The sequence below is a fragment of the Pimephales promelas genome, chromosome 21, assembly GCF_988280905.1.
Source record: "Pimephales promelas chromosome 21, fPimPro1.hap1.1, whole genome shotgun sequence".
NCBI classification, from domain to species: Eukaryota; Metazoa; Chordata; class Actinopteri; order Cypriniformes; family Leuciscidae; genus Pimephales; species Pimephales promelas.
The window spans coordinates 4,977,690-5,002,028 of NC_142789.1; the positions used below are offsets into that span (position 1 = coordinate 4,977,690).

The 24,339-nt window shown below is 39.7% G+C and overlaps 1 protein-coding gene across 1 annotated transcript in view; it reads left to right on the top strand.

Annotated features, from left to right (window-relative positions):
- The window catches only part of slc6a11b (solute carrier family 6 member 11b), a 39,943-nt gene that overhangs the window by 10,235 nt on the left and 5,369 nt on the right, over positions 1–24,339 (top strand). The window contains exons 8-14 of the mRNA XM_039648610.2: positions 7,769–7,872; positions 11,116–11,240; positions 14,316–14,428; positions 14,821–14,958; positions 17,467–17,569; positions 19,274–19,374; positions 19,463–19,633. Coding sequence (XP_039504544.1) covers positions 7,769–7,872; positions 11,116–11,240; positions 14,316–14,428; positions 14,821–14,958; positions 17,467–17,569; positions 19,274–19,374; positions 19,463–19,633 — 855 coding nt within the window. The remainder of the gene's footprint in view (positions 1–7,768; positions 7,873–11,115; positions 11,241–14,315; positions 14,429–14,820; positions 14,959–17,466; positions 17,570–19,273; positions 19,375–19,462; positions 19,634–24,339) is intronic.

Genomic DNA, 24,339 nt, shown 5'->3' on the forward strand with positions numbered 1-24,339 from the left:
GAAGCTAGTCCGAGTCGAGACCGAGTCCATTGGTTTTCAAATACAGTCGAGTCCGAGTCAAGACCGAGTCTTTGAAGGGTCAAGTCGAGACCGAGTCCGTTGATTTTCACATGCATTCGAGTCCGAGTCGAGACCGAGTCTGTTGGTTTTCAAATACAGTCGAGTCCGAGTCAAGACCGAGTCTTTGAAGGGTCAAGTCGAGACCGAGTCCGTTGATTTTCACATGCATTCGAGTCCGAGTCGAGACCGAGTCTGTTGGTTTTCAAATACAGTCGAGTCCGAGTCAAGACCGAGTCTTTAAAGGGTCAGTCCGAGTTGAGACCGAGTCCGTTGGTTTTCGAATACAGTTGAGTCCGAGTCAAGACCGAGTCTTTGAAGGGTCGAGTCCGAGTCGAGACCGAGTCTGTTGGTTTTCAAATACAGTCGAGTCCGAGTCAAGACCGAGTCTTTAAAGGGTCAGTCCGAGTTGAGACAGAGTCCGTTGGTTTTCGAATACAGTTGAGTCCGAGTCAAGACCGAGTCCGTTGGTTTTCAAATACAGTCAAGTCCGAGTCAAGACCGACACTTTGAAGGGTCGAGTCCGAGTCGAGACCGAGTCCATTGGTTTTCAAATACAGTCGAGTCCGAGTCAAGACCGAGTCTTTGAAGGGTCGAGTCGAGTCGAGACCGAGTCCGTTGGTTTTCAAATACAGTCGAGTCCAAGTCAAGACTGACACTTTGAGGGTCGAGTCCGAGTCGAGGCCGAGTCCATTGGTTTTCAAACACAGTCGAGTCCGAGTCAAGACCGTGTCTTTGAAGGGTCGAGTCAGAGTCGAGACAGAGTCCGTGTCAAGATCGACTCTTTGAAGGGTTGATTCCGAGTCGAGACCGAGTTAGTTGGTTTTCAAATACAGTCGAGTCCGAGTCAAGACCGAGTCTTTGAGGAAGCTAGTCTGAGTCGAGACAGAGTCCATTGGTTTTCAAATACAGTCGAGTCCGAGTCGAGACCGAGTCTGCCGGTTTTCAAATACAGTCGAGTCCGAGGCAAGACCGAGTCTTTGAAGGGTCGAGTCCAAGTCGAGCCCCAGCCCGTTGGTTTTCAAATACAGTCGAGTCCGAGTCAAGACCGAGTCTTTGAAGGGTCGAGTCGAGACCGAGTCCGTTGGGTTTCAAATACAGTCGAGTCCGAGTCAAGACTGAGTCTTTGAAGGGTCAAGTCGAGACAGAGTCCGTTGGTTTTCAAATACAGTCGAGTCCGGATCAAGACAGAGTCTTTGAAGGATCGAGACCGAGTAAGTTGGTTTTCAAATACAGTCGAGTCCGAGTCAAGACCGAGTCTTTGAAGGGTCAAGTCCGAGTCGAGACCGAGTCTATTGGTTTTCACATACAGTCGAGTCCAAGTCGAGACCGAGTCTGTTGGTTTTCAAATACAGTCTAGTCCGAGTCAAGACCACGTCTTTGAAGGGTCGAGACCAAGTCGAGACCAAGCCTGTTGGTTTTCAAATACAGTCGAGTCCGAGTCAAGACCGAGTCTTTGAGGAAGCAAGTCCGAGTCGAGATTTTGTCCCAACATATCAGTTTTGATATTCATGATTTAATAGGCTTTATGCCGAGCATCACGTGACCAAACCGGAAAACAGGTCTCATCGCATCCGCTCGTCAGAGAAAGTGTCAACGGCTGTAAGAACTGACAACAATATCCATGGATTTTTAAGGTAATCAGCTAACCTATCTAGTTCACTTTGTTATTGGCGTTTTATTCCATTTAAATATCTAAACATTACTGTGAAGGAGAAAAAATATAAAACGTTTAAATATCAATCTGCACACGTGAGGGACATTGGTTATGCTAATCTTTGCTCGATCCTTTTAAGTTATTTTGAGTAAAACCGGAAAAAAAAATATCATGAAGCACATACAAAAGACCAGGACCGGAAGCGATGCGATCTGTTTTACAGAATGCCGAAGTAAGTTGTGCATAGAGCCTATATCACCCCAGTTATAATTAACAATTAGGCCTACAGACTAAGTTAGATTGGGAATTGTTTAGAGCAGCCGTCTTAACGTCTTAAAGGGATAGTTCACTTTGAAATTAATTTTTGATATGTTTTAGCTTACCATCCAAGAAGTAGGTGTCTTTGTTTCTGCAGTAGTTTCAATTGTGATATTTTTAGGTCAAACCGTTCTTGTCTGTCAGTCAAATGCAGGTGTATGGTCACCAAAGGATCTAATAGGCGAATTTGATAATGCCAGACTCGTTGTTCATTTTGCCGCCGCTCACACCAGGCAGCAAGTGAAGACACTGATGACTCTTATTATGAGATACAATGAATTGTTTACCAAAAACAAGAAAAGGGAACTTTTCAGGTGAAGATTTATCATTCTAAATTCAGTAATAAATTCATTAAAAAATAAAAATATATTTGATCTCCTGAGCAGATATCTGAGAGGTCCAGATTTAGCCAACTATCTCCTGCAAATTTCTTTAGACTGTTGTCTCAACTGTGACTCTATTTGCTGATCCTCCGAAATTAGTGTAAAAACTGCCTTGTAGTTTGGCTGAAGGTGAATTGAGATGTTTTTGTTCCAGTTGATGGTTAGCTTAAGCCATGGCTAAGGATGTTCTCTTTAGGTTAAAGTACAGTTTAAAAATATCACCACAAGATTTTGGGCCCTTTCCAGAATCCAAATTGAATTTAATCCCTGGCTAAAGTTCTTAAATAACATCTAACAATTATTCATACTGTGCAAAGAAAAATACTGCTATTTTTATTGAACATTTTTCCTAGTCTAACAGAGAGTTTGTTTTCCAAGTCAAACTGAATAGATGAACATGAAGGAATCAGTGGCAAGTTTTTCCGGAAGCAGGGATCTCTCAGGACATTTGGTGGGATTACAGGATGGCTAAACATCAGACATGTGTCACGCTCCACCGTTTCATCATCCCGGTGAACAGAAAGCAAGACTGAAGGAATGTATGTGAAGTAGCTTCGATAGCCTGAGAGAGCGAGAGACATAAAGCAACGCAGTGAAAGAGAGAGGGTGATAAAGGGCTGCTGTTTGGCGATGGGGCTCCATCGACACCAGTGTTTAATTAGCTTTCATGCCACACAATAAGAGGTCTGTTCACATTCTCTATGCTTCCTTGTTTTATTCTCCATCTTCCTTCACAATACCACCACGCAATTCAGATTTCTGTGCCAGAGAGTTTCCATTTAACTGCATGTTTAGAGAACAAAAATCATCTTTTTGGAGTTTTGTGATTTCTATGGTACTTGTGTTGTGGATGACAAATATCATCACTGAAATTGACTAATATTGTCATATTTTATCACATAGACTCAGATATGCAAAAAAAACCCAAAAAACAAACAAACAACCTGTCCATGTTGGCATCTTTGTGATTTGGCTTGATTCTAAGTGAGAGATGAATTTGCGCCAAAGTACCGTAGTGTTGGACGCAAAGCCTTTGACAAAAAAGGGAGACATTTATCCTTCTTTTTTAACAGTAAAAGTATTTTTATTTTATTTTTTACTGTCCTAACTAGTTGCATTTTATTAAATGCCTTTAGTATTGTTTTTCCCCTTCATTTGATGACTGTCTGGTATTAGAATTGTACACCTGAACTCTAAAAAATGCTTTGTTGTTTTAACCCAATTTTGGGTAAAATACTGACAAATGTTAGGTTATAAATTTCATTAAACGACTGGTTTTGTCCATATTTCACCCAAAGTTAGGGTAAAACAACCCAGCATTTTTTAGAATAATGTTGGGTTTAAAATAACACAACTATGGGGTTACCCTAACTTCCTCTGCACCTACCCTAACTGTAGGTTATTTCAACCCAATGCATTGGGTTAAAAGCCAGAAAGGTTAAAAGTTGCGGGATTGATAATTTGCGGGATTTTTTTTTTCTTTAAAGATTTGGAACAAATTACCAGAGACGAGTTTACAATCAAAATGTTTCTTTAGGATGCACTTCCTGGCTAAAACAAGACAAAACAAACCTCCAAATTAGCCACAACATCAATGAGCAGCTTTTAAAGAATGTAGCGGCGTGTCCGAGTAATGCCAAACCAGAGCATTCGCACCGGCCCAATGCTAAACAGAAGAGACGTAAATGACTGGATGTTCTTGGAGGGAAGTTGCTCTGTGTTTGTGAGGTCAGAAGGGTTTCCCCGGTTACTCGCTGGAGGAAGCAAATACTGCCAGTTGTCAATTGTTTTCCCAGTAAAGGAGATTAGTGGCTCAATGGTTATGTGAGAGCGTTTTAAAGAGGTGCTGGCTCATTTTCCACCGACTCACATGGATCCCCTATGGCCACATTTTTACACTTCTCTCCCTCTATGGGGCAGAATAACTCTATTCAGAGAATTCGAGCGCTACGAGAACATTTTAACAGGTGAGAGAATCGTACATCAGAAGCCGAAGCATGAGATCGAGATCTACGGTAAAAAGTTGAAAAAACTTGACCGATTCATTGCCATTATATAGACACAAGCGGAACACAAAGAAAATCACATGGCTTTAGAATAAGACCAGGGTGAATGAATAATGACTTAACTTTCATTGTTGGGTGAACTATCCTATTAATAAGCGAATTAGCTTTCTACTGCGTTTGAAAGGGTTCAAGTTGGAATAAAAGGGACATTTCACTAGTCTTTTTTTCTCTATTGTGCCGTATATCTCAGTGGAACGCTTCAGGAACTAGAACAAATGTGGGCGGGGCTTGGTTTTGTCTGTGAGGAATTGATTTGATGATTGGATGGTTGTGGTTTGGAACTTATTCTGATACGAGATTACCAGGAACATGAATTTTGAGCAATAATGATGATGTTCACTGATTAATCGTTTAGAATAAACAATGCAATATTCCTATATCATACTCAGATTCTGGTCAGCATGTGAGTCTGATATAGCTCCACATTGGGCTGTGATTATGGGGTGTTTCAACAGAACCAGGAAAAAAAATGCCTCTGCGTTTAATTGAATTGACCGAATCCTGAAGGAAGGACGGCAAAAACATCTTTCCGTTCGGCAAATGCCTTGATTGTGGTTCTCTGTTCCTCTTTACAAATGAATACATCTTCTATATAAGAGACGTGATGGCGATGAATCTACACATCTCAGTTCTTCAGCGACAGCCATCCTTTGTTGTAAATGAATTCAACCCAAGCACTCTTTGGTGACGTGGATGATTACGTGACGGTTGATCATCTGTCCATCATCGTATAAAGCAGTTATACTGATAATTTGAATGGTCCGCAAAGCTTTGGTTCGGGAATACTTGTTTCTCAACGGATCAAGTCCAGACCGAACTTACCATCTTCAAATGTTATGGGCGGGGCTAAGTTCCTCTTATAAAGCAGTTATACTGATAATTTGAATGGTCCGCAAAGCTTTGGTTCGAGAATACTTGTTTCTCAACGGATCAAGTCCAGATCGAACTTCCCATCTTCAAATGTTATGGGCGGGGCTAAGTTCCTCTGGCATCCAGGCTACAATATTCCATAAAAAAATAAACAAGAATTGTCAATTTTGATTTCATGCAAAAAAAAAAAAAAAAATGGCTCTGTGGAATACTTGATTCTGATTGGTCAATTGGGTCATTGTTCCCAGATACATAACAACCTCAGAAAACAGAAACACAGACTCATTCGGATCACTGAAGTCACTCGCTGGGAACTGTTTTTTTTTTATTTTTTATTCTGAGATAACAAGTGACCTATGGTTAAGCCATGCCCCCTCCACACACTCAGTCAAACAGTCAACATTCGGGGACAGGTGCTATGGCAGCTGTTGCAGTAGGAGACATTTCACTTGAGGCAATTGGTGATTTTTGGAGACAGAAAGATTTTATATCACCTCGAAGTCAACTAAAGGGCCTTAACTATTCATTTGACGGTTATATTAATAATTTTATTGTTGAGTAGGTCGATGATAAGCTTCAGCTTCAGGCAAAAATGTACAGATCACAGTGTAAACGTGATAAACCGCAAATCGTTGCCATAACCGTTTGGTGCTACAGTATTTACATGAATCATTCAGCACAACATTGTTAACCCCCTGGGGACCAAGGTGTATTTGGAGTCCTTGACATTCCCAGACATTTGTGCTTTTTTCAGCTGCTTATAAACATATTAATAGCACAGGTGAAATCACATTATATATTTAGCACAAACAGGGCATCCATAATATTTGAGCAACATGTATGTACATGTTTGTATTTTTCAGAGAATATTGTATGTGTGGTTGTTGAAAAAACAAAAAATGAAAGTTTCTGAAATAAAGCCACAAAACGCATGCGAAATATGTCTCCAAAAGAGCAACATGCAGGTTAGACACCCCTATATAGCATAGTGTATATTGATGATTAAACAATTAGATTTTCTGAACTGGAATAATATTTATTTAGCCATTAACGATATTTTGAGAAAAATTGTGATCAAATAACTCCCGCGTATATAAAACACTAACCGGAAGTGACGATCGGCGAGGGAGTCTGGTCAAATTCAAGCTCGGGTTATAATGGATGCGAATGAAGAAACCAAGTTCGTCTACTGTATGGCTATTTTGCAATAAATCTGCTTTAGAAAACATAAGTTCGACTTGGTTCTTGATTAAACATCCATTTAGATTGTCTTAATTTAAGCCAGCAACGTTTTGTCTTCTCATTTTCTACGCTGACAATGATTAGTCAGTCCATCCAAGCTGGTTAGCACTATCTACATTGACTAATGACCATGCCATAACAACAAATAAATAATGACAATATCAAAGCTACAATAACAACAGTCTAATGGCGCTACCATTCGATACCAAATGATACCATATAAAGCGAGTGACATGTGCGCCACAAACGGCCGAGTGTGTGGTAACAGACATCCCAGATAGCAAACTGACATTGAATCAACGTGGAAATATGACATTGAAACAACGTTGATCTGACATTGTTTTGCTCTTCGAATTAACGTTGAACCAACGTCAGACGCGTCATTCTTTCAAAACTAACGGAAAATCAACTTGAAATCAACGCGTTGTTTCAATGTTATGAAAGCAAACCAATTTTCGATTTTCATTTAGCTTTGAAGAATGCCGCGTCTGACGTTGGTTCAACGTTAATTCGATGAGCAAAATCAACGTTGTTTCAATGTCATGAGAGACGTTGTTTTCACGTTGATTCAATGTCAGTTTGCTATCTGGGATGGCAGTGAAGTCTGCTCTCTTCACCTGCACAAAACGCACCCAAGACCGAAAACCCTCGTTTTTCCCAGAAGAAAAATGATGGACACGATGTCCTGACAGGCTGAAATTCGTGCAACCAGCACAAACACAATAATTTACAATTATGGCTTCTCTAAAACTCGATCTAAAACTTTCTGTCTCTCACTACATCAACACCCAACAATGAGAAAGTGGACCGCGAGCTCATTTGTTTGCCTCGGCCTACGTCATATGACGCGTTGCTAGCGGGAAAGGCGTATTCCAGAGCCTAGCACATTTTCATCCAAATAAATCTCTACATCAAATGAGATTTCATTAGTAATTTCTAATTTTCTAATTTCCCGCACTGTGATTGACTCATCGCGTTTGAGGGCGTGGCTTAGCCATAGGTCAATTGGCTGGATGTACATTATCCCTTACTTAAAGAACTCAAAGTCAGTAACTGAACACATCTCATTCAGAATACATGACTCTAGAGCATGTGTCTTAAGATCTTGTTTCAGTGCCAGTATAATGATGGATAAGAGGAGTTATGGTCGTGTAATTAATCTGTAATTTACACAGGTGTGGGTGGATGCAGGCACTCAGATCTTCTTCTCGTATGCTATATGTCTGGGTTGTTTAACGGCTCTCGGCAGCTACAACAGCTACAACAACAACTGCTACAGGTGAGAGTCCGTCAAGTCGTGTGTTTCGTCTGAACATGCTCTCTGTTTAGACTGTCTCCTCTGCTGTCAATCATGTATCGCTCAGCCTTGCTCTGGTTACTGTCATCCTACATTCTCTCTGCAAAACTTCTCAAGCTTACTCAAGTTTAATGGAGATCTTTTACTTGTACTCTCATAATTGCACTGAGATCTGGACTTGATCAACTTGGCTCTCAACAGATAATAGAAACCTTCATCCCACACATCCCGGTTGCTGAGATATGACACATCAGTTGTTCACCTCAGAATTCAAATTTCATCATAATTTACTCTCCCCCACATCATCCAAGATGTCTTTCTTTCTTCAGTTGAAAAGAAATACGATTTTTGAGGAAAACATTCCAGGATTGTTCTTTTCAATGGGGTCCCACTAGCCTGACTTCGTCATACTCATATTCTATTCCGAATGTGAATACGTGTCTTAACCGAACCAGGAAAAAAAAAACTCAATTGGATAGACATACAACCAATCAGAGCTACGCAGTAAGTGACGTATGTTGAGCGACTCATAGTTGTCAACAGAACTGAACTGCACACACTCTGGAAAAAGTATTTAAAAGAAAAAATAAGTGTTAATGACCTTTGCCGGTGTTGCAAAAAAAAAAAAAAAAAAAAAAAGTAAGGATTCGCGGAGTACTTGCAAACTCGAAAAACATTTTTGAACGAAATAGAAAATGTGAATGTACTGTATAAACGAACAAGTTCTCTGTTTAGGATTAGATCTCAACAATAAACCCAACATTGGAGTAAATAACACAGTTGGAGCGCGACTTGACTGATTTTAATTAACAGAGAAATGACGAGAGAAGAGACCAGGTTGAAGAAGCGTGTTCATTTGAGTCTTCAGAGAAAAGAGACCGGGAGCCAAAATGATGTTTTAATGATGTATTTAATGATGATTTAAATACTAAATGATGAGTAGCATATAATAATTTATAAAAAAAATAAAAAAAATACCCCGCTCATAATAGGTACAGTGACTACCAGTATGGGTATGGTGTGCGAGTAGTATAACAAAGCGTCACCATTGTTTGATGCAGCGATGGCTTTGACATGAGTTGATCGCAGTGTTGTAGTACTCGAGACTCGGACTCGTCTCGGACTCGGTCTCGAGACCATATTTTAATGGTCTTGGTCTTGTCATGGACTCGTGTCCATTTGGACTCGGAATTAACTCGTACTCGAACATTTTTCTTTTTTTAGGACTCGGAATTATTCCCGAGTCCACTCGAGTTCAATTAAAAATATTTTTCATGATTATTAATGCATGTTAATAAAATATTTCTTTAAATTGATTGACACGCCCAGTGATTGGTGATTTTCTAGTGCGCAACTGCGCATGACAAATTGTAATAAAATTACTTTTAACACCACCTACTATGTGGCCTTTTTACCCTAAACTGATCATATTTTTTAAACTCTAATTAAATTCAGTAAAAAAAAAAAAAAGGATTTCTCTAAGTAAATAAAAGTAAAGTAGGTAATCAACCCTCACTGGTCTCGGTCTCGACTCGGGCTCGACCGTCTCTGGTCTCGGACTCGACTCGGACTCGACTCTCTATGGACTCGGTCTTGACTCGGACTCGACTCTCTCTGGTCTCGGTGTCGACTCGGACTCGAGTGAGGTGGTCTCGACTACAACACTGGTTGATAGCCGTGATGCCCATTACGGTTGCTTCTTTTACTTGGTCTTCCATGAGTGCGACCAAAGGAGAAACCACCATAACAACAGGGTTTTCATTGCATCCCATTTTCTTAGTGACCATCGGAGCCAGCTGATAAATTAAACTTTTGCCGAATCCAGCAGGAAGGACGGCAAACACATCTTGACGATCGACAAATACCTTTATTGCAGTTCCCTGTTCGTCTTTTAAAATTAATGCGCTGTCAATTTCTTCTAAACTGCAGATCATCTGTCCATCACCGTATAAAGCCCGCCCTGGCAATTTGATTGGCTCGACATTTTTTTCTGATCACAATTACTCCTCAATGTATCGAGTCCAGACCGAACTTCCCGACCAAAAAATGTTGTGGGCGGGGATCGGTTTGGCATCCAGGATAGGGTGCCTTGGGTTGAAGGTCCAACTGTCAGTTTCAGCGCAGCTTCTACAGACTAATCTAGCAAACCCATTTTCTAAAAAAAAAAAAACATTTACACTTTTTAATCACAAATGCTCATCTTGCACATCCACGACTTCACACATTACGTAATCACGTAGAAAGGTCACACGTGTTCCGGTTCAGAAATGTAGAGTAGTGTGAAAAATCAACCACCATCATTGTTTTAACTTTTATTTATACATTTTATTTGTAAATGGCGTTTGGCACGTTCGCTTAGTAAACACTAGGTCGGTATTTCCGCCTATGTCACGCTTGACCTTTCAACCTTTTTTTTTAAGAAAATGGCCAATGATTTGTCTAGATAAGACTTATTCCTTGCCTGGGATCCCTTCTCATAAACTTTCCCATAATGCTGTGACTTGTAAAGCACGCAATCAACTGTCTGTTCTGTCTCTCCTTCATTGGTTTTCTGACTGCTTTCCACACCTTCTTCAGTCATTCACATTTGGAAATTTGGAAATTGTCTTGCACCCATAAATCCCTTGCCTTGTCTGATATGTTCTGTTTTCTTCAACTTTTCTTCAGAAAAAACTGACATCCACTGCAAAACAAAAAACAAAAAAACAAAAAAAAAAACGTCCAAATATGGTGTAGGTTATTATACTATTGGGATCTCAATTGGTCAGTTCAGATCTGATGTAAAATAGAACACGACTGTCTGATGGGGAACTCAACATTCTTAAATCAAGATACATTTTCTTGAGAAGTAAAATTACTTACCATATTAAATCTTGATTTCTGAAAAAAATAGTTTGAGTTTTTCTTCAGTGAATGCATCTATTTAAGAATTTTTAGATATTTGTATTGGAAAAATAAAAACCAAAATAGTGAGAAATAACAGTATTCCATATTCCTGAGGTGTATTTATGCGAGAATTAATTGAACTCCATTTCAATATTTATGTGACTTCCAAAAACTAAATAACTGTACCAGACATGTGTCATATTAATGAGGCTGAATGCTTATGAAATTAAATTTGTTTTTATTTTTTAAGATATTTTTTTTTCCTTGGGTCACTGTGGTTCAATGCTCAGAGTGAAAAGAGGGTGAACACTTTTGCATCTGCTGTGTGTGTGTTTGCAGGGATTGCCTCATGCTGTGCTGTCTGAACAGTGGCACGAGTTTTGTGGCAGGATTTGCCATCTTCTCCGTCTTGGGCTTCATGGCGTATGAACAGAATGTGCCAATAGAGGCAGTGGCAGAGTCAGGTGAGCAGAAATTCTCGTTTGGACTTTATTCTAATTAGCCTTACCTCATTTATATAGAAAATGAATATGTGTAGAGTTAGTTCCCAGATAGCAAACTGACATTGAATCAACGTGGAAACGACGTCTCTCATGACATTGAAACAACGTTGATTTTGCTCATCGAATTAACGTTGAACCAACGTCAGACGCGGCATTCTTCAAAGCTAAATGAAAATCGAAAATTGGTTTGCTTTCATAACGTTGAAACAACGCGTTGATTTCAAGTTGATTTTCCATTAGTTTTGAAAGAATGACGTGTCTGACGTTGGTTCAACGTTAATTCGATGAGCAAAACAATGTCAGATCAACGTTGTTTCGATGTCATGTTTCTACGTTGATTTAATGTCAGTTTGCCATCTGGGTTTGAGTGTATGTTTGATATACAGTGCCCTACAGTTGCATGTCTAAGGCTCGTGTGTTCGGACTTTAAAACACTTCTCAGAAAAGCTTTTTATTGTATGACTTATTCAACAATTCAGCATTACTTATTTACTACAATAGAGCCAGACTGACTACGGAAGTGACTGAAACACACTTGGAAGGGGTTTAGAAATCATCTGACATTATTATTAAGAAAAAGATGTTATTTGCTATTTTTTCAAAAACATTTATTCAGCTGATGAGCCACAACATTATAGCATTGGTTCTAAAACCGGTTCCTGTACAATATAGAAAAACAAGCCGCTATCATTTAAAAAAAATAATCCATAAACCTTGTTTGTTGAGCTTTTCGAGCTCCACTCATGGCATTATATAACGAACAGTAGCTGTGAGTTCATATTATAGCATATTACTCTGTTGTTATGGCACAGTAATCTTTGCTCTTGGCCTGCTGTTTTTGGACAGTGTCTCTGTACTGTAAACCAGAGCCAAGCCACATGGCATTGCTATTTCACCAGGACCGTCATTGAGATAATTAAAGATGAGCTATTATGCCCTTTAACAAAGTTGTTTTTTGGGCTCTACTTGAACAGGTTTTCCTGCTTTAATGTTGATTGTTTCCTCATATTCTTCATTGTTGCATCTCCTCTCTTCCCAGTCTGTCACGAACGCTCTGGCATGTGTTTCCCGTATAACGCAGTGACTCGCTGCTTCACTACTATAGTACGATGCATCGTTGAAGAAATCATCTTGCTAGTCACGACTGTTTCTCGAAACCATATTGTCGCAATTTGGTCTTTCAACCACGTTCGTTAATGATGTCACGCAGGTGTTGGAGTAATAACTTATTTTAATGAAATGGTTTGAGATAAATCAAGATCATGGCATCTGAGGAATATTTCTCATTTTTCTCATTTTATTTTTGCTTTATTTCCAGATTCAATGATAGGTTCGTTCACACATGATCACTCTTTAAACACGACACTTTAAATTTCTTGACAAACGCAAAGATGTAAAGGACATTTGTATGTATTCTAAGGCCCCGTCCACACTACTGCGTTTTCGTTTAAAAACGGAGAATTAAAACGAATACGATCTCCGTCCACACCAGCGTTTTGTCTGCGTATTAGAATTGATCTCCGTCCACATTAAAACGACTGAAAACGCAGATCACGTGACCATTCACCAACACTGGGCATGCGCGCGCCGGTGTAAACAGTGGTTGGCGAATCAGGGAAGGACACGTCATGACTGATGACACCCAATCATAGAGCCGAGCGTGAGCCTCTGCGTCATCGTTTGTAAACTCCTCCGTTTTGTCTCGTCCACACTACAACGCCCTCCGGAGTTTCAAAACGCAAAACGCAGCTGCAGCGTTTCTAAACTTCTCCGTTTTAGGTCTTCGTTTTTCCCGTTTTAGTGTGGACGGGAGGTGCAAACGTAGCAAAAGGTCTCTGTTTTTAAACGAAAACGCAGTAGTGTGGACGGGGCCTAAATAAAAGATATAGATTGCACTGAATGTCAGCTTGCATATTTTGCTCACGATCAGGATTTATTGAGTCCACATGTCATGCAAACTATAAACTTTGCTTCTAACCACAGGTCGAGATCTGTTGCTCAAACACACAACTCTGTGATGCTGTTTGCGAATGTTTGTTGGAACGATGGTTTCGGGAAACACCGACTCGTTGAACTATCATTAAAACGACAGAACTTGCTTCTATAGTTGGTTAACGATGCTTTTGGGATTCTCACCCCTGTTTACTTCTTCTCTCTATGAAGCCCCTCCTCTTGAAAAGCACGCTTGGCTCTGATTGGTTGGCTGGAGCAGTGTGTTGTGATTGGTCGAGCACTTTGAACCCTTAACGTTCATTTTCAAAACTGTGCAACTCACCGAGTGGTTGGTGGTGTTCGTTGATGAAACAAGTAGCGTAGCGAAATACCGTTTCTGTCGTTTTTTAAAATCGCATTGATGTCTGCTGGAGGACTCAGTGCTTGTTGATATTACTGCGCTAGCTACCGGAAAAGGAAAGGGGTCTGTTTACATTTGGTTGTAGTCTTTTCGCTCGGTTCTCCGCGTGAGCAGAGCAACTGTGCTCCCGCCTCCCGGACTTTTTTTACGGTGGGCTAGACTCCGTGTTCCATACAGCGTCCTGGTTGTCGCCATCAAGTGGTCGGGAGTGTGCTAACGCTTCAGACTCAAATATCGAGCGGAACAAATATTGTTCCACAATAGCAAAAAGTTTTTAATCATCAACGATTTTAATCATCGTTTAATCATCGTTTTTAATCATCAACAAAAGTTTTTAATCATCAACGAACACCACCAACCACTCGGTGAGTTGCACAGAAAATGAACGTTAAGGGTTGTTTTAAGGATAGGTTTGTGTATGCCCATAGACAGCCAGACTAAAGCTGTCACAGGCGATTCTAAAAAAGTCAAAAAGTCGAGACAGGACCCATTGTCAAAATTTCACCACTCTATTTCATTCAAAACAAACTACAAAATAGACTCAAGGTGTTAAATACCGGAATTATCCTTTAAGGTCAGTGTTTTAACCCCTCAATAGGACTAACTTTGTAATAACTTTCCATCTCTTCAGGATAATTAAACTCAGAGAGTGTTAGTTATGTGTCTGGTGATGTGGATTGCAGGTCCTGGTTTGGCGTTTATAGCGTACCCTAAGGCTGTGACCATGATGCCGTGGTCTCCACTGTGGGCCTGCCTCTTCTTCATGATGCTCATCTTCCTTGGACTCGACAGTCAGGTCTCAAATACACACATTTGTAACCTTTAATAATTCACTGTGGTGGTGGTTGTTTACAGAGAGCCCAGCATTTTGGACTCTGTCAAACCAACTTCATGAATAGGTTCATAGTAAATATCAAAACAATTACATATTTCAATTCAATTCACATTTATTTGTATAGCACTTTTCAAAACACACATCATTTCAGCTTTACACAAAATGTCCACATTACAATTTAGAGTGATCTGTTATTTCCGAAATGTAAATATACAAATCACAGCTAGCTAAAAATGTACTAATTTAAACAATGTAATAATTTAAGGCAGAAAATGTAAAAACACACTTTTCAAAAAGTGACGGAGGGGAAATGTTCTAGTTTTAGTTAATGGTCATAATTCCTCTCTGTCTAGTTTGTGTGTGTGGAGAGTCTTGTGACCGCGATCATCGACATGTATCCCAAAACCTTCCGCGTGGGATATCGGAGAGAGCTTCTCATTCTGGGAATGTCTGTGGTCTCCTTCTTCCTGGGGCTAATAATGTTGACAGAGGTAAATCATAACTTTATGTTGTTTCCAGTGGTATCTGTACTTCCTTTGATTTGTGCTGATATTTAGTACAACACAACTCGGCAAGCAATATCCATCATTTCTATGTCTAGGTTAACTATAGACCCGATATAGTCCGGCCGTGAGTAAAAACACTTCCAGCCAAAATAACCTTGAATTCGGATACATGTCGTTTTTGCCTGAATAACTTGCGAGATGTAAGTAGAGTCAACAGTGATTCACTCATTTCATATGGGCGAGAGTTTAGACGTCTATTAAACTTTCACTGATTGCCCATTTTCCCTTGTTTTAGCCAGACGTCAGGCTGTGTTTGGATTAGACGTCTTTTAAACCCAAAATTGCTTGCTGTGAATCTTCCATCACTGATGGATGAGCATAGATTTGTTGTAAGCACGCTTCGACACAATAATTAATCTCGTAAAATAAGCATAACACATGATAATGACAAATCCAGGTGTCTTGTTCATCAAGGACAAGCAGATTTGCTGTTTACACGATCATGTTGGTTTGACATGCTTGGGTTCATTCAGTTAATTGTTAACCTATACCCCCTGATGCTGGTAAACCATTTTTAATGTGTAAAAAAGCGAGATTTGTAGTGGATTTTCCCTGGAACGACAGAGACTGAGTCGTCGCATATTGCGGTTGGCACCTGGCATGTTTCTGCTGGCGTTTATGGCTGGAGTGAGTGTAAAAATAGACAGGAGGACGCTCTCCACCAGTAATGTGCAGTCAGGTGAACGCTTTCACTCGGTGTTTCATGAATAAAGCCATCCGACTGTGGAACGAAGCCTCTCTGGTGTCACATTCTCTGTTACTAGGATGTGAGGGAGATGAAGATGCTTTAAAAAAGACATTTTCTATGTGGCAGTATAGTGCTCTCAATGCTCAAAATACAGTGAGCATGTGAGCGTATAACCATGGTTTTGTGATATTGTCACTAGTTGTGTTTGCGAAGATGGGCAGTCGACCGATAAAGGATTTTGAAGGCCGATACCGATACAAATATTTTTGGGTTTTAAAATCCGATATTCCGATATATCTGCCGTTTTTTTTTTTTTTTATTAAATATTGTTGGATTTTACACAAAGCTAACTTTTCTGCACAAGATACGTTCAATACATTTTCTCTATGTCTAAATGTTCACTCCTCGCAAGTGAGTTACATTTTACAATGCAGGGACTGTAAGTAGAGATATGCTAGTTATAAATACGGTAATCATTACTTTATTTAGGCAGAAAAAGTTCATTGTGGTTTCCAAGCTCATTAATGTTAACATTAGCGGTTTTCCGCTGATGATAGTGGCATTGTGGTTAGCTAGTCTATGATGAGCCATAATTTAGCAATAGATAACATCATACTGCAAATTGTAAAACATACATTTTCAATATAACAGGCCAAGGAGAGACGATTGAATCGTGTTTCGTCCGTTTTTATTTTGTTTTTTAAATATTCATTTATCGGCCATTTTAACTGCCGATAACGATATTATGGAAAATGCCTAATATCGGCCGATAATATTGGCCGGCCGAGATATCGGTCTGGCTCTAATTGGAATATTGCATACAACATTGTATATAAAGCAGTGTTTCCAACCCATGTGTTCAAGAGGACAAAATAAGAAACTGGTGAAAAGGTTTCTGCAATCGGGCTCTTTTTAAGTAGGACCTCATTGCAGTACATGAGATCCAGGGGGCGGAGTTGGATCCAGATCTAAGGGTTGGAGATGGGTAGGATTAGGGTTAGGGACCAGGGGGTGGAGATAAGTAGGTTTAGGTATATGTAAGGTGGGAGGAGTTGGATCTTGATCTGGATCCCTGGATTTCATGTTCTGCAGTGAGGACCTTCTCCTCTTTTTCCCTTCATCATAAACGAGTGTGTGTCGAGCGTCAGATGAAGCGGTGCATTGGAATATTGTAATATGTAGATGTGTATGGAATGTGATTGTTTTTTGTTTTGTGCTGCTCTAATATAACTGACCTATGGCTAAGCCATGCCCAAATGAGAGTTTCAGTGCTGCTTCAAAGGGCTTTAAACGACACCAGACCATGAATAAGTGTCTTATCTAGCGACACAATCGCTCATTTCAAAAATAAATAACAAAGTTTAAGTTTTATAAGCACAAATGCTCGTCTTGCTCTGTTTTGTGATGCGCATTCGTGACTCTCCTGTTCAAACTCGTTCATCAAAATGAACAAATCTTTTTTTCGAGTTATTTGGTTCATTCAATGAACGAAATGAACAAAATGACTCGAAAAAAGATTTGTTCGTTTTAATGATGAGTCACAAACGTTTGGCATCGCAGTTTAAGTGCATCAATGTTCCTCCACCTCAATTGAGCCGTACGTTTTTTTATCCACACTTGGATAATTTAAGCGCATCTTGGCATTACCATCCAGCGTTTTTGTTGAAACATCACGTTATTTGGTTGTGTGCTACACATATCATGCTACACACCCAGTAGTCTCTGTTGTGTTTCATGTTTGTCAGGGTGGCATGTACGTGTTCCAGCTCTTTGACGCGTATGCAGCCAGTGGCATGTGTCTGCTGTTCGTTGCCATCTTTGAGTCAATCTGCATTGGCTGGATTTATGGTAAGACATTCTGACTATAACAATATTCATCAATTAATATTCACATCTTCTGTACTAAGCATCTATAGTTGCCATCCGCTGACGAGTAATATCTCTCTAATGCAGTTTTTACTCCTAACTTCCAAATGTTATCTGGTATTTAATTTCCTGGTAAGTGTTACGGAGCAAAAACAAAGATTGACATCATCCAACATATAAAAACGCCACTAATCAGATACTAGCGCTTTCGTTAAGAGTGCATAGTCACAAAGTATTAGACTACAAAAACTTAAAAATCTCTCTCTAATGCAGTTTTTCTCCTTAACTTCACAATATTATCTTGTATTTAATGTCCTCGTAGTTACACTGCAAAAACAATGATCTTCCTCAGTATTTTGACTTGTTTTCCAGTACAAATATCTAAATTCTGGAATCAAGATACATTTTCTTTGAGGAGGAGATCGATAAAAAAAAGCATTAAAATGAAGTGAGAAAAAATATCTGTCAGTGGGATCAGAAAAAATATCTTTTAAATAACTTTTCTTTTTTTTTTTGCAATGATGTGTAGCATATCTTTATGAATAATCTCCCATGGAAACAAGGTCTAGGGAGAAAAAAAAAGATCTTTTAAATAACTTTTTTAAGAACCAACTGACATAATTGGCCGTTAGCACTTAATTTTGATCAGTTAATTAAGTGATAGCACTTAATTTTGATCAATTCTTCAGTAAACAGGGCAAAAATACTGTTGAATATTTTATTTTTTATTTTATTTATTTATTTATTTTTTTTTGCAGTGATGTGTAGCATATCTTTATGAATAATCTCCCATGGAAACAAGGTCTAGGGAGAAAAAAAAAGATCTTTAGAATAACTTTTTTTCAGACCCAACTGACATAATTGGCCGTTAGCACTTAATTTTGATCAATTAATTAAGTGATAGCACTTAATTTTGATCAATTCTTCAGTAAACAAAGCAAAAATACTGTTGAATATTTTTTTTTTTTTTTTTTTTTGCAGTGATGTGTAGCATATCTTTATGAATAATCTCCCATGGAAACAAGGTCTAGGGAAAAAAAAAAAAAAGATCTTTTAAATAACTTTTTTTCAGACCCAACTGACATAATTGGCCGTTAGCACTTAATTTTCATCAGTTAATTAAGTGATAACACTTAATTTTGATCAATTCTTCAGTAAAAAAGGCAAAAATACTGTTGAATATATATATATATATATATATATATATATATATATATATATATATATATATAATATTTTTTTTTTTTTTTTTTTTTTTTGCAGTGATGTGTAGCATATCTTTATGAATAATCTCCCATGGAAACAAGGTCTATGGAGATAACAAATCCATTACATTTTTATCAAACAATGTCACATTTTGTTACACAACACAGCAAGACCCACTCTAATCCATCAGAATCTGTCATTATTAGACATGCATGATGTGCCAGCAGATGCTTTTCTGTCTGAATTATTAATGTCAATGTTTACAATATTATCAGATTTCTGTAACCGTAATGCCACCTGCTGGCAGGAGTCAGACAGTGCATGTAATGAATCATTGAAACATGTTTTCAAGTAGAGAGAAACAGCCATCTCAGTGTCCTTTAAATACTAGTTTTATATGTGTAGCATATAAATACACACAGCGTATTTTGCTGAGAGACATTTTAAGTCAATATCAGAACCATTGATCTTCCTCCTCAGGTGCCGACAGGTTTTATTCGAACATTGAGGACATGATTGGATACAAGCCAATCTTCTTCATCAAATGGTGCTGGAAGTACTTCACACCCGGCATCTGTGCTGTGAGTTGAAGTCGATGTACCAAGAGTCGAGATATTTACTGTCTTTGAGGGATAAATGCTAAGTTCTTGCTTATATGATTTTTTTTAGGGCATCTTTCTGTTCTTCTTGATCAAGTACAAACCTCTGATGTATAATAATGTGTACACGTATCCAGACTGGGGTTATGGGATCGGCTGGATGATGGCCATGTCCTCTATGGTTTGCATTCCTGTGGGAATCGTAGTCCAGATCTGGAAAACGAAAGGAACTTTCCGTGAGGTAAAAGCCTTTTTTAAATTCTAGCTTTTTTGTGGATTGTGTTTTTGTGTGTGTTATAGTTTGTTAAGTTCGCACAACATCAGAATACCAAATTAAGTTGCATTGAAAAGTTAACATGAATGTGAAAATGTCTCGACATTTGATTTGTCTATTCCTTTAATGACACCTAGACATAGAGCACGATCTGAACATATTTTTCTTCATTTTACATAACGTTTTAGCAACGGCTATTTACACAAAGTGAAAAGTCCTAATAGCGATAGATGCAATTTACACAAAGTGTAAGTATAGCATCAAAAAGTCATTTCTTTGCACTAAGAAAGACTCAGTGTAAATAGTTGTTAGATGCTATTTATGCAATATGTATGCATACAAGTTGCACCTCAGTCTATTGTAGTATATTATAAAACAGTATGCAGTGATAACTACATATTCAGTGTATATGATTATATTTCTTAAAATCATAAATGGATGCTATTTTTTTGCGACATCCAATAAACACTTTATTTCCACTATTAAACACCCGACAAGTATTTTATTACCACTTTTCGAAAAAACAAAAACAAAAAAATGGGCTAATATTCAATGAGTAAGGGGAGAAGAATGAGTTAAGTAAATGGTGAATTTGAACTTGGGTTGTTGACGTCAAAAGCTAACATCTCCCATTACTCTCTGTTATCAGACAGGTTTCTTTCGTCATTTTATCTGGTTCAATCAGACAAAAGTGGGCGGAGTTAGTATAAATAGCCTCTGCCAACAAGGCGGCCTATTCACACTTTATGTAAATAGACACTTTGCAACATTTCTTTGTTTTTAGTTTTCAAAATGCAATTTCCAGGTTTAAATAAAATTAGTTGTCTTTATGTTACTGTCAAGCTTTACTGTCATGTTATGAGTATGGTTTCTTCAGTTTAGAATATATTCAACATTGCTGATAAACAACCTCTCATTTTTCTGCCAATGATTTTAGATAGGAGGTTGAAAGTATTTTTCAGCCTGTACTTGAGAAACAAACGTCACATCTCTTGAGGTGCCGTGACTTGCCGAAGATGAAAGTTGTTCTGGCACTGTGGTGTAGAGATATCGTGAGCGAAGCTCAGACTTGATGGCACATTGTGGGCGGTTGCCCTGACGTGACCCCATTGTGCCAAATCGTATTGATTGTGTCTGCTTAAAAAAAACACACAGAGCTGTGTGATGAAGTTAGTGTACAACACTGCAGAAATATTTTTAACAGCTTTTAAACAAGAAACAAGCAAAACACTGAGTGATGGGCTGGTCACACAGCACTCGTTTTTCCATTCGACTGCACTACCACTACTTTTGTTCACCAAGCAGCAACCTTATGGTCTCTTCTCTTGAATTGACTTAAACTGCAGTTCATCGACTGGCCACTAGAGACCGGGTGCAGAAGAGACTCAATCCCATAGACCCCCATGTTAAAACGCCCAACTTTACAGAAGAAAAAAAAAAAAAAAACATATTTACAGCCTGGCGCAAAAAGTGGGTTTGGTTTATATACTGTAGCTAATTTTGCCCTTCATGAAAACTGTGTGTAGCCTTAAAGCCTTAAAAGTTAAGTTGCCTTAAAGTTGTGCATAATTAAGGAAGTGGCCAGTTGATTGACAGGTGGATTGCCGCTGATGTCACTACTAGCCATTTGTCTGCTATCTGTTAGCGTCACGTCACCTCAGCTAATCCGCCTCACTGCACATTTTTGTTTATCTGGGAGTGATGCGCGGGCAAGATAGCGACGACAGGCTCCACCCACTTTAGGCTTCAAAAATGCTCTTCAGAAACACTACGGGTGACGTCACGGACACTACAACCATATTTTTTTTTTTACAGTCTATAAACATGTAAACAAACATGTAACGTCAAACACGTCTTTAAACATCGCTCATGTCCTGCATGTTTTGCAGTGTCTCGCACGCGACACTGCATTCGGAAAACACATCGCTTACGTTACATTTAGTTTGTCTGGAAAGGAGGCGTCATTATGACAAAGCTTTTGTCAGTGATGTTTTGAAAACCCTTCCACAACCGCCATAAGTCTCTGTCATTCATGAAGTGGTGGTTAAGTTTTTGTGCTTAACTCTTAGCCTTTCTGATCCCCGAGACGGATTATTCCTTGCCAGTCTTCCCCAGATTTAAATGCCCTCAAAAGTGAACAGACCTCTCCAGTTAGCCATGGTTTTTGATTGGCACACCTCTTGATGGGCTTGACCCCTGTCACATCATCTATGCATTTATTGACATAACCAATGACGGATTCTGCATTTTCCCGTCGGTCAGTAATGCCACGTTGTGTCTCTAATAATGTCCCACTATGTGGTTTCAAAACAGTCTTGTATTGCTGAATTGGCTTCCTGAGGCCACCTCCAAATTCCTCTTTATTTATGAGCTGTATGGGCTTTATGTGAGTCCTTAATGTTTGTATACACTAGACCTAGTGCGTTCCTATTCACATGCTGATAGAATTTAGGTAGAATAGGCTAGCCTGGTTGAAATCTCCAGCTGCAATGAAGAAAGTGTCAGGATGTTTCATCTGCTGCTCACTGATGTTATAGTAGAGCTCTGACATTGCCTCCATGTCATAAACCGCCCAGAAAAAGGGCCGACACAATGTATGGGAGCCGTTATGATGACTAATGTTATCATGTAGAAGGGTCTGCATTTTATAGTCATTAGCTCTACTTTCAGAGAGCAAAAACTGGACACCATGGCATCTTGACGCCACAATTTGTAGACCGCCTCTGCTTTAGCTTACCGGAAAGGAAGGTTATTCTATCCTCTCTGTATAGCGATAGCCCCTCCAGCTGCTAGACAGACATCCTACTTGGTGTTGTTTGTCCTGTGGGAACTTGCTTTGTTACAAGCACAGCTGAAAGCATGTCTTCCAGCCCACGTTAAACTTCGAGAGGTGACACACGTGATCGGTGTCTGTGATACTGTTTGGATGTGAGGCATGCAGTCGGCTCTTGAGGGTGCTGGCTGTGTTCATTGATGATTATCTTGAAGCGTACAGCAAAATAAAAAGAAGTATGCTTTGAGGTGTTTCAGCCACGCACCTATTGACTTTCTTCTCGAGGGAAGAAAGCCGTTACGTATTATGAACGGCTCCTATCTCGCGTTGTTGACGCAACGTATAGGTTACGAGACCGGTATGCATGTATAAATGTTATATGGCTTTGAGGAGTTAGATATTATTTTCATATTCAGACTGTGTTTCAGTGGTGTTTATGGGTGCATTTAATTCTGTATATATATATATATATATATATACATATTACTAATATTATCTGAGCTAAATATTTTAATTCAGCCTACCACTCAGAAGCAACACTCTTGCCTGATGCTTTCCAAAGACTAAACAGATCTGAGGACTGTTATTTTCTTGAAGACAACTTCGGGTAAGGTCATGTCGCTATGCCCAGACTGTTCCATTCCTGCCCACCAAATTTCAATGGGGTGGTTCGGTCTGCAGTCAACCCACAGCAGGTTGGGTATTGGAACAAGAAGTAAACTCCCTGTTGGCAAAGGAGGCTATAGAACGTGTTCCTCCGCTGGACAGGGAGTCCGCCTTTTACAGCCACTATTTCATAGTTCCCAAGAAGGCTTCCAATTCTAGATCTAAGGCACTTGAATCGGTCTCTGAGGGTATTCAGGTTCAAGATGCTCACTATTTCCACCTTTGTGAGCCATATCCAATCCAATGGATTGGTTTGTCACGATATATCTGTAGGACATGTGCGTACCTCCACATATCCAGCCTTCCACCTCACAGGAAGTTTCTGGGGTTATTTTGGGGGCAAAGCGTTCCAATATCGGATTCTTCCATTCGGCCTAGATTGCTCCCCTCACTCCACAAGCATGGATCCAGCTCTAGCTTCGCTGAGGCTAAAGGGTATCAGGGTGCTAAATCACATCGACGACTGGCTGGCAGTTCGGCATCCAGATGTAGTCCTTGCCCACATCCAGAGCTTGGGGTTGAGACTCAACACGAAGGAAAGTGTGTTGGCTGTGCCCAGAGAACTACGTTCCTGGGAGTGGTGGGGGACTCGGTTACGATGTTGTGCCTGCACTGGGTGAATTGACCCCATCCACGGTGACTAGGGTAAAGCTAGGCCAGGCCATCCCTGTCAAACATTTTCAAAAAAGAATGTGTCAGGGATCATTGCAGCATCCAATGTGATTCCATACAGCCTTCTGCACATAAGGACCCTGCAGTGGTGGAGGACAACGAAGGGGTTTTCCCTGAGGGGGAACCCTTTCCGCATGATCAGGGTTAAGCACAGATGCCGTCATTCCCCGTCTATGTGGAAGAAACCTTGGTTCCTGTCCCAAGGTCCTGTGCTGGGAGTGTCATTTCGTCCAGGAAGCTGTTATGACAGATGCCTCCCTCACGAGCTGGGGCGGTCATGGATGGACACTTTACCAGAGGTCTATGGCAGGACCATCATTCTTCCTGAACAGACAATATGTCAGTGGTGTCCTATCTAAATCGTCAGGGGGGTCTGAAACCACGCCCTCTATGAGGCGGTGGAGTCGATATGCAAGAGGTTCGGTCCAGTGGAAGTGGATCTGTTCACGACTTTCCATTCTCCTCTGGGTGATTGTCCTTTGGGAAGACATCAGCTGGTCGTAGGTTTTCTCCATGGGGAATGGAGGATGAGACCTGTGACTCGTTAAAGAGTTCCCACATA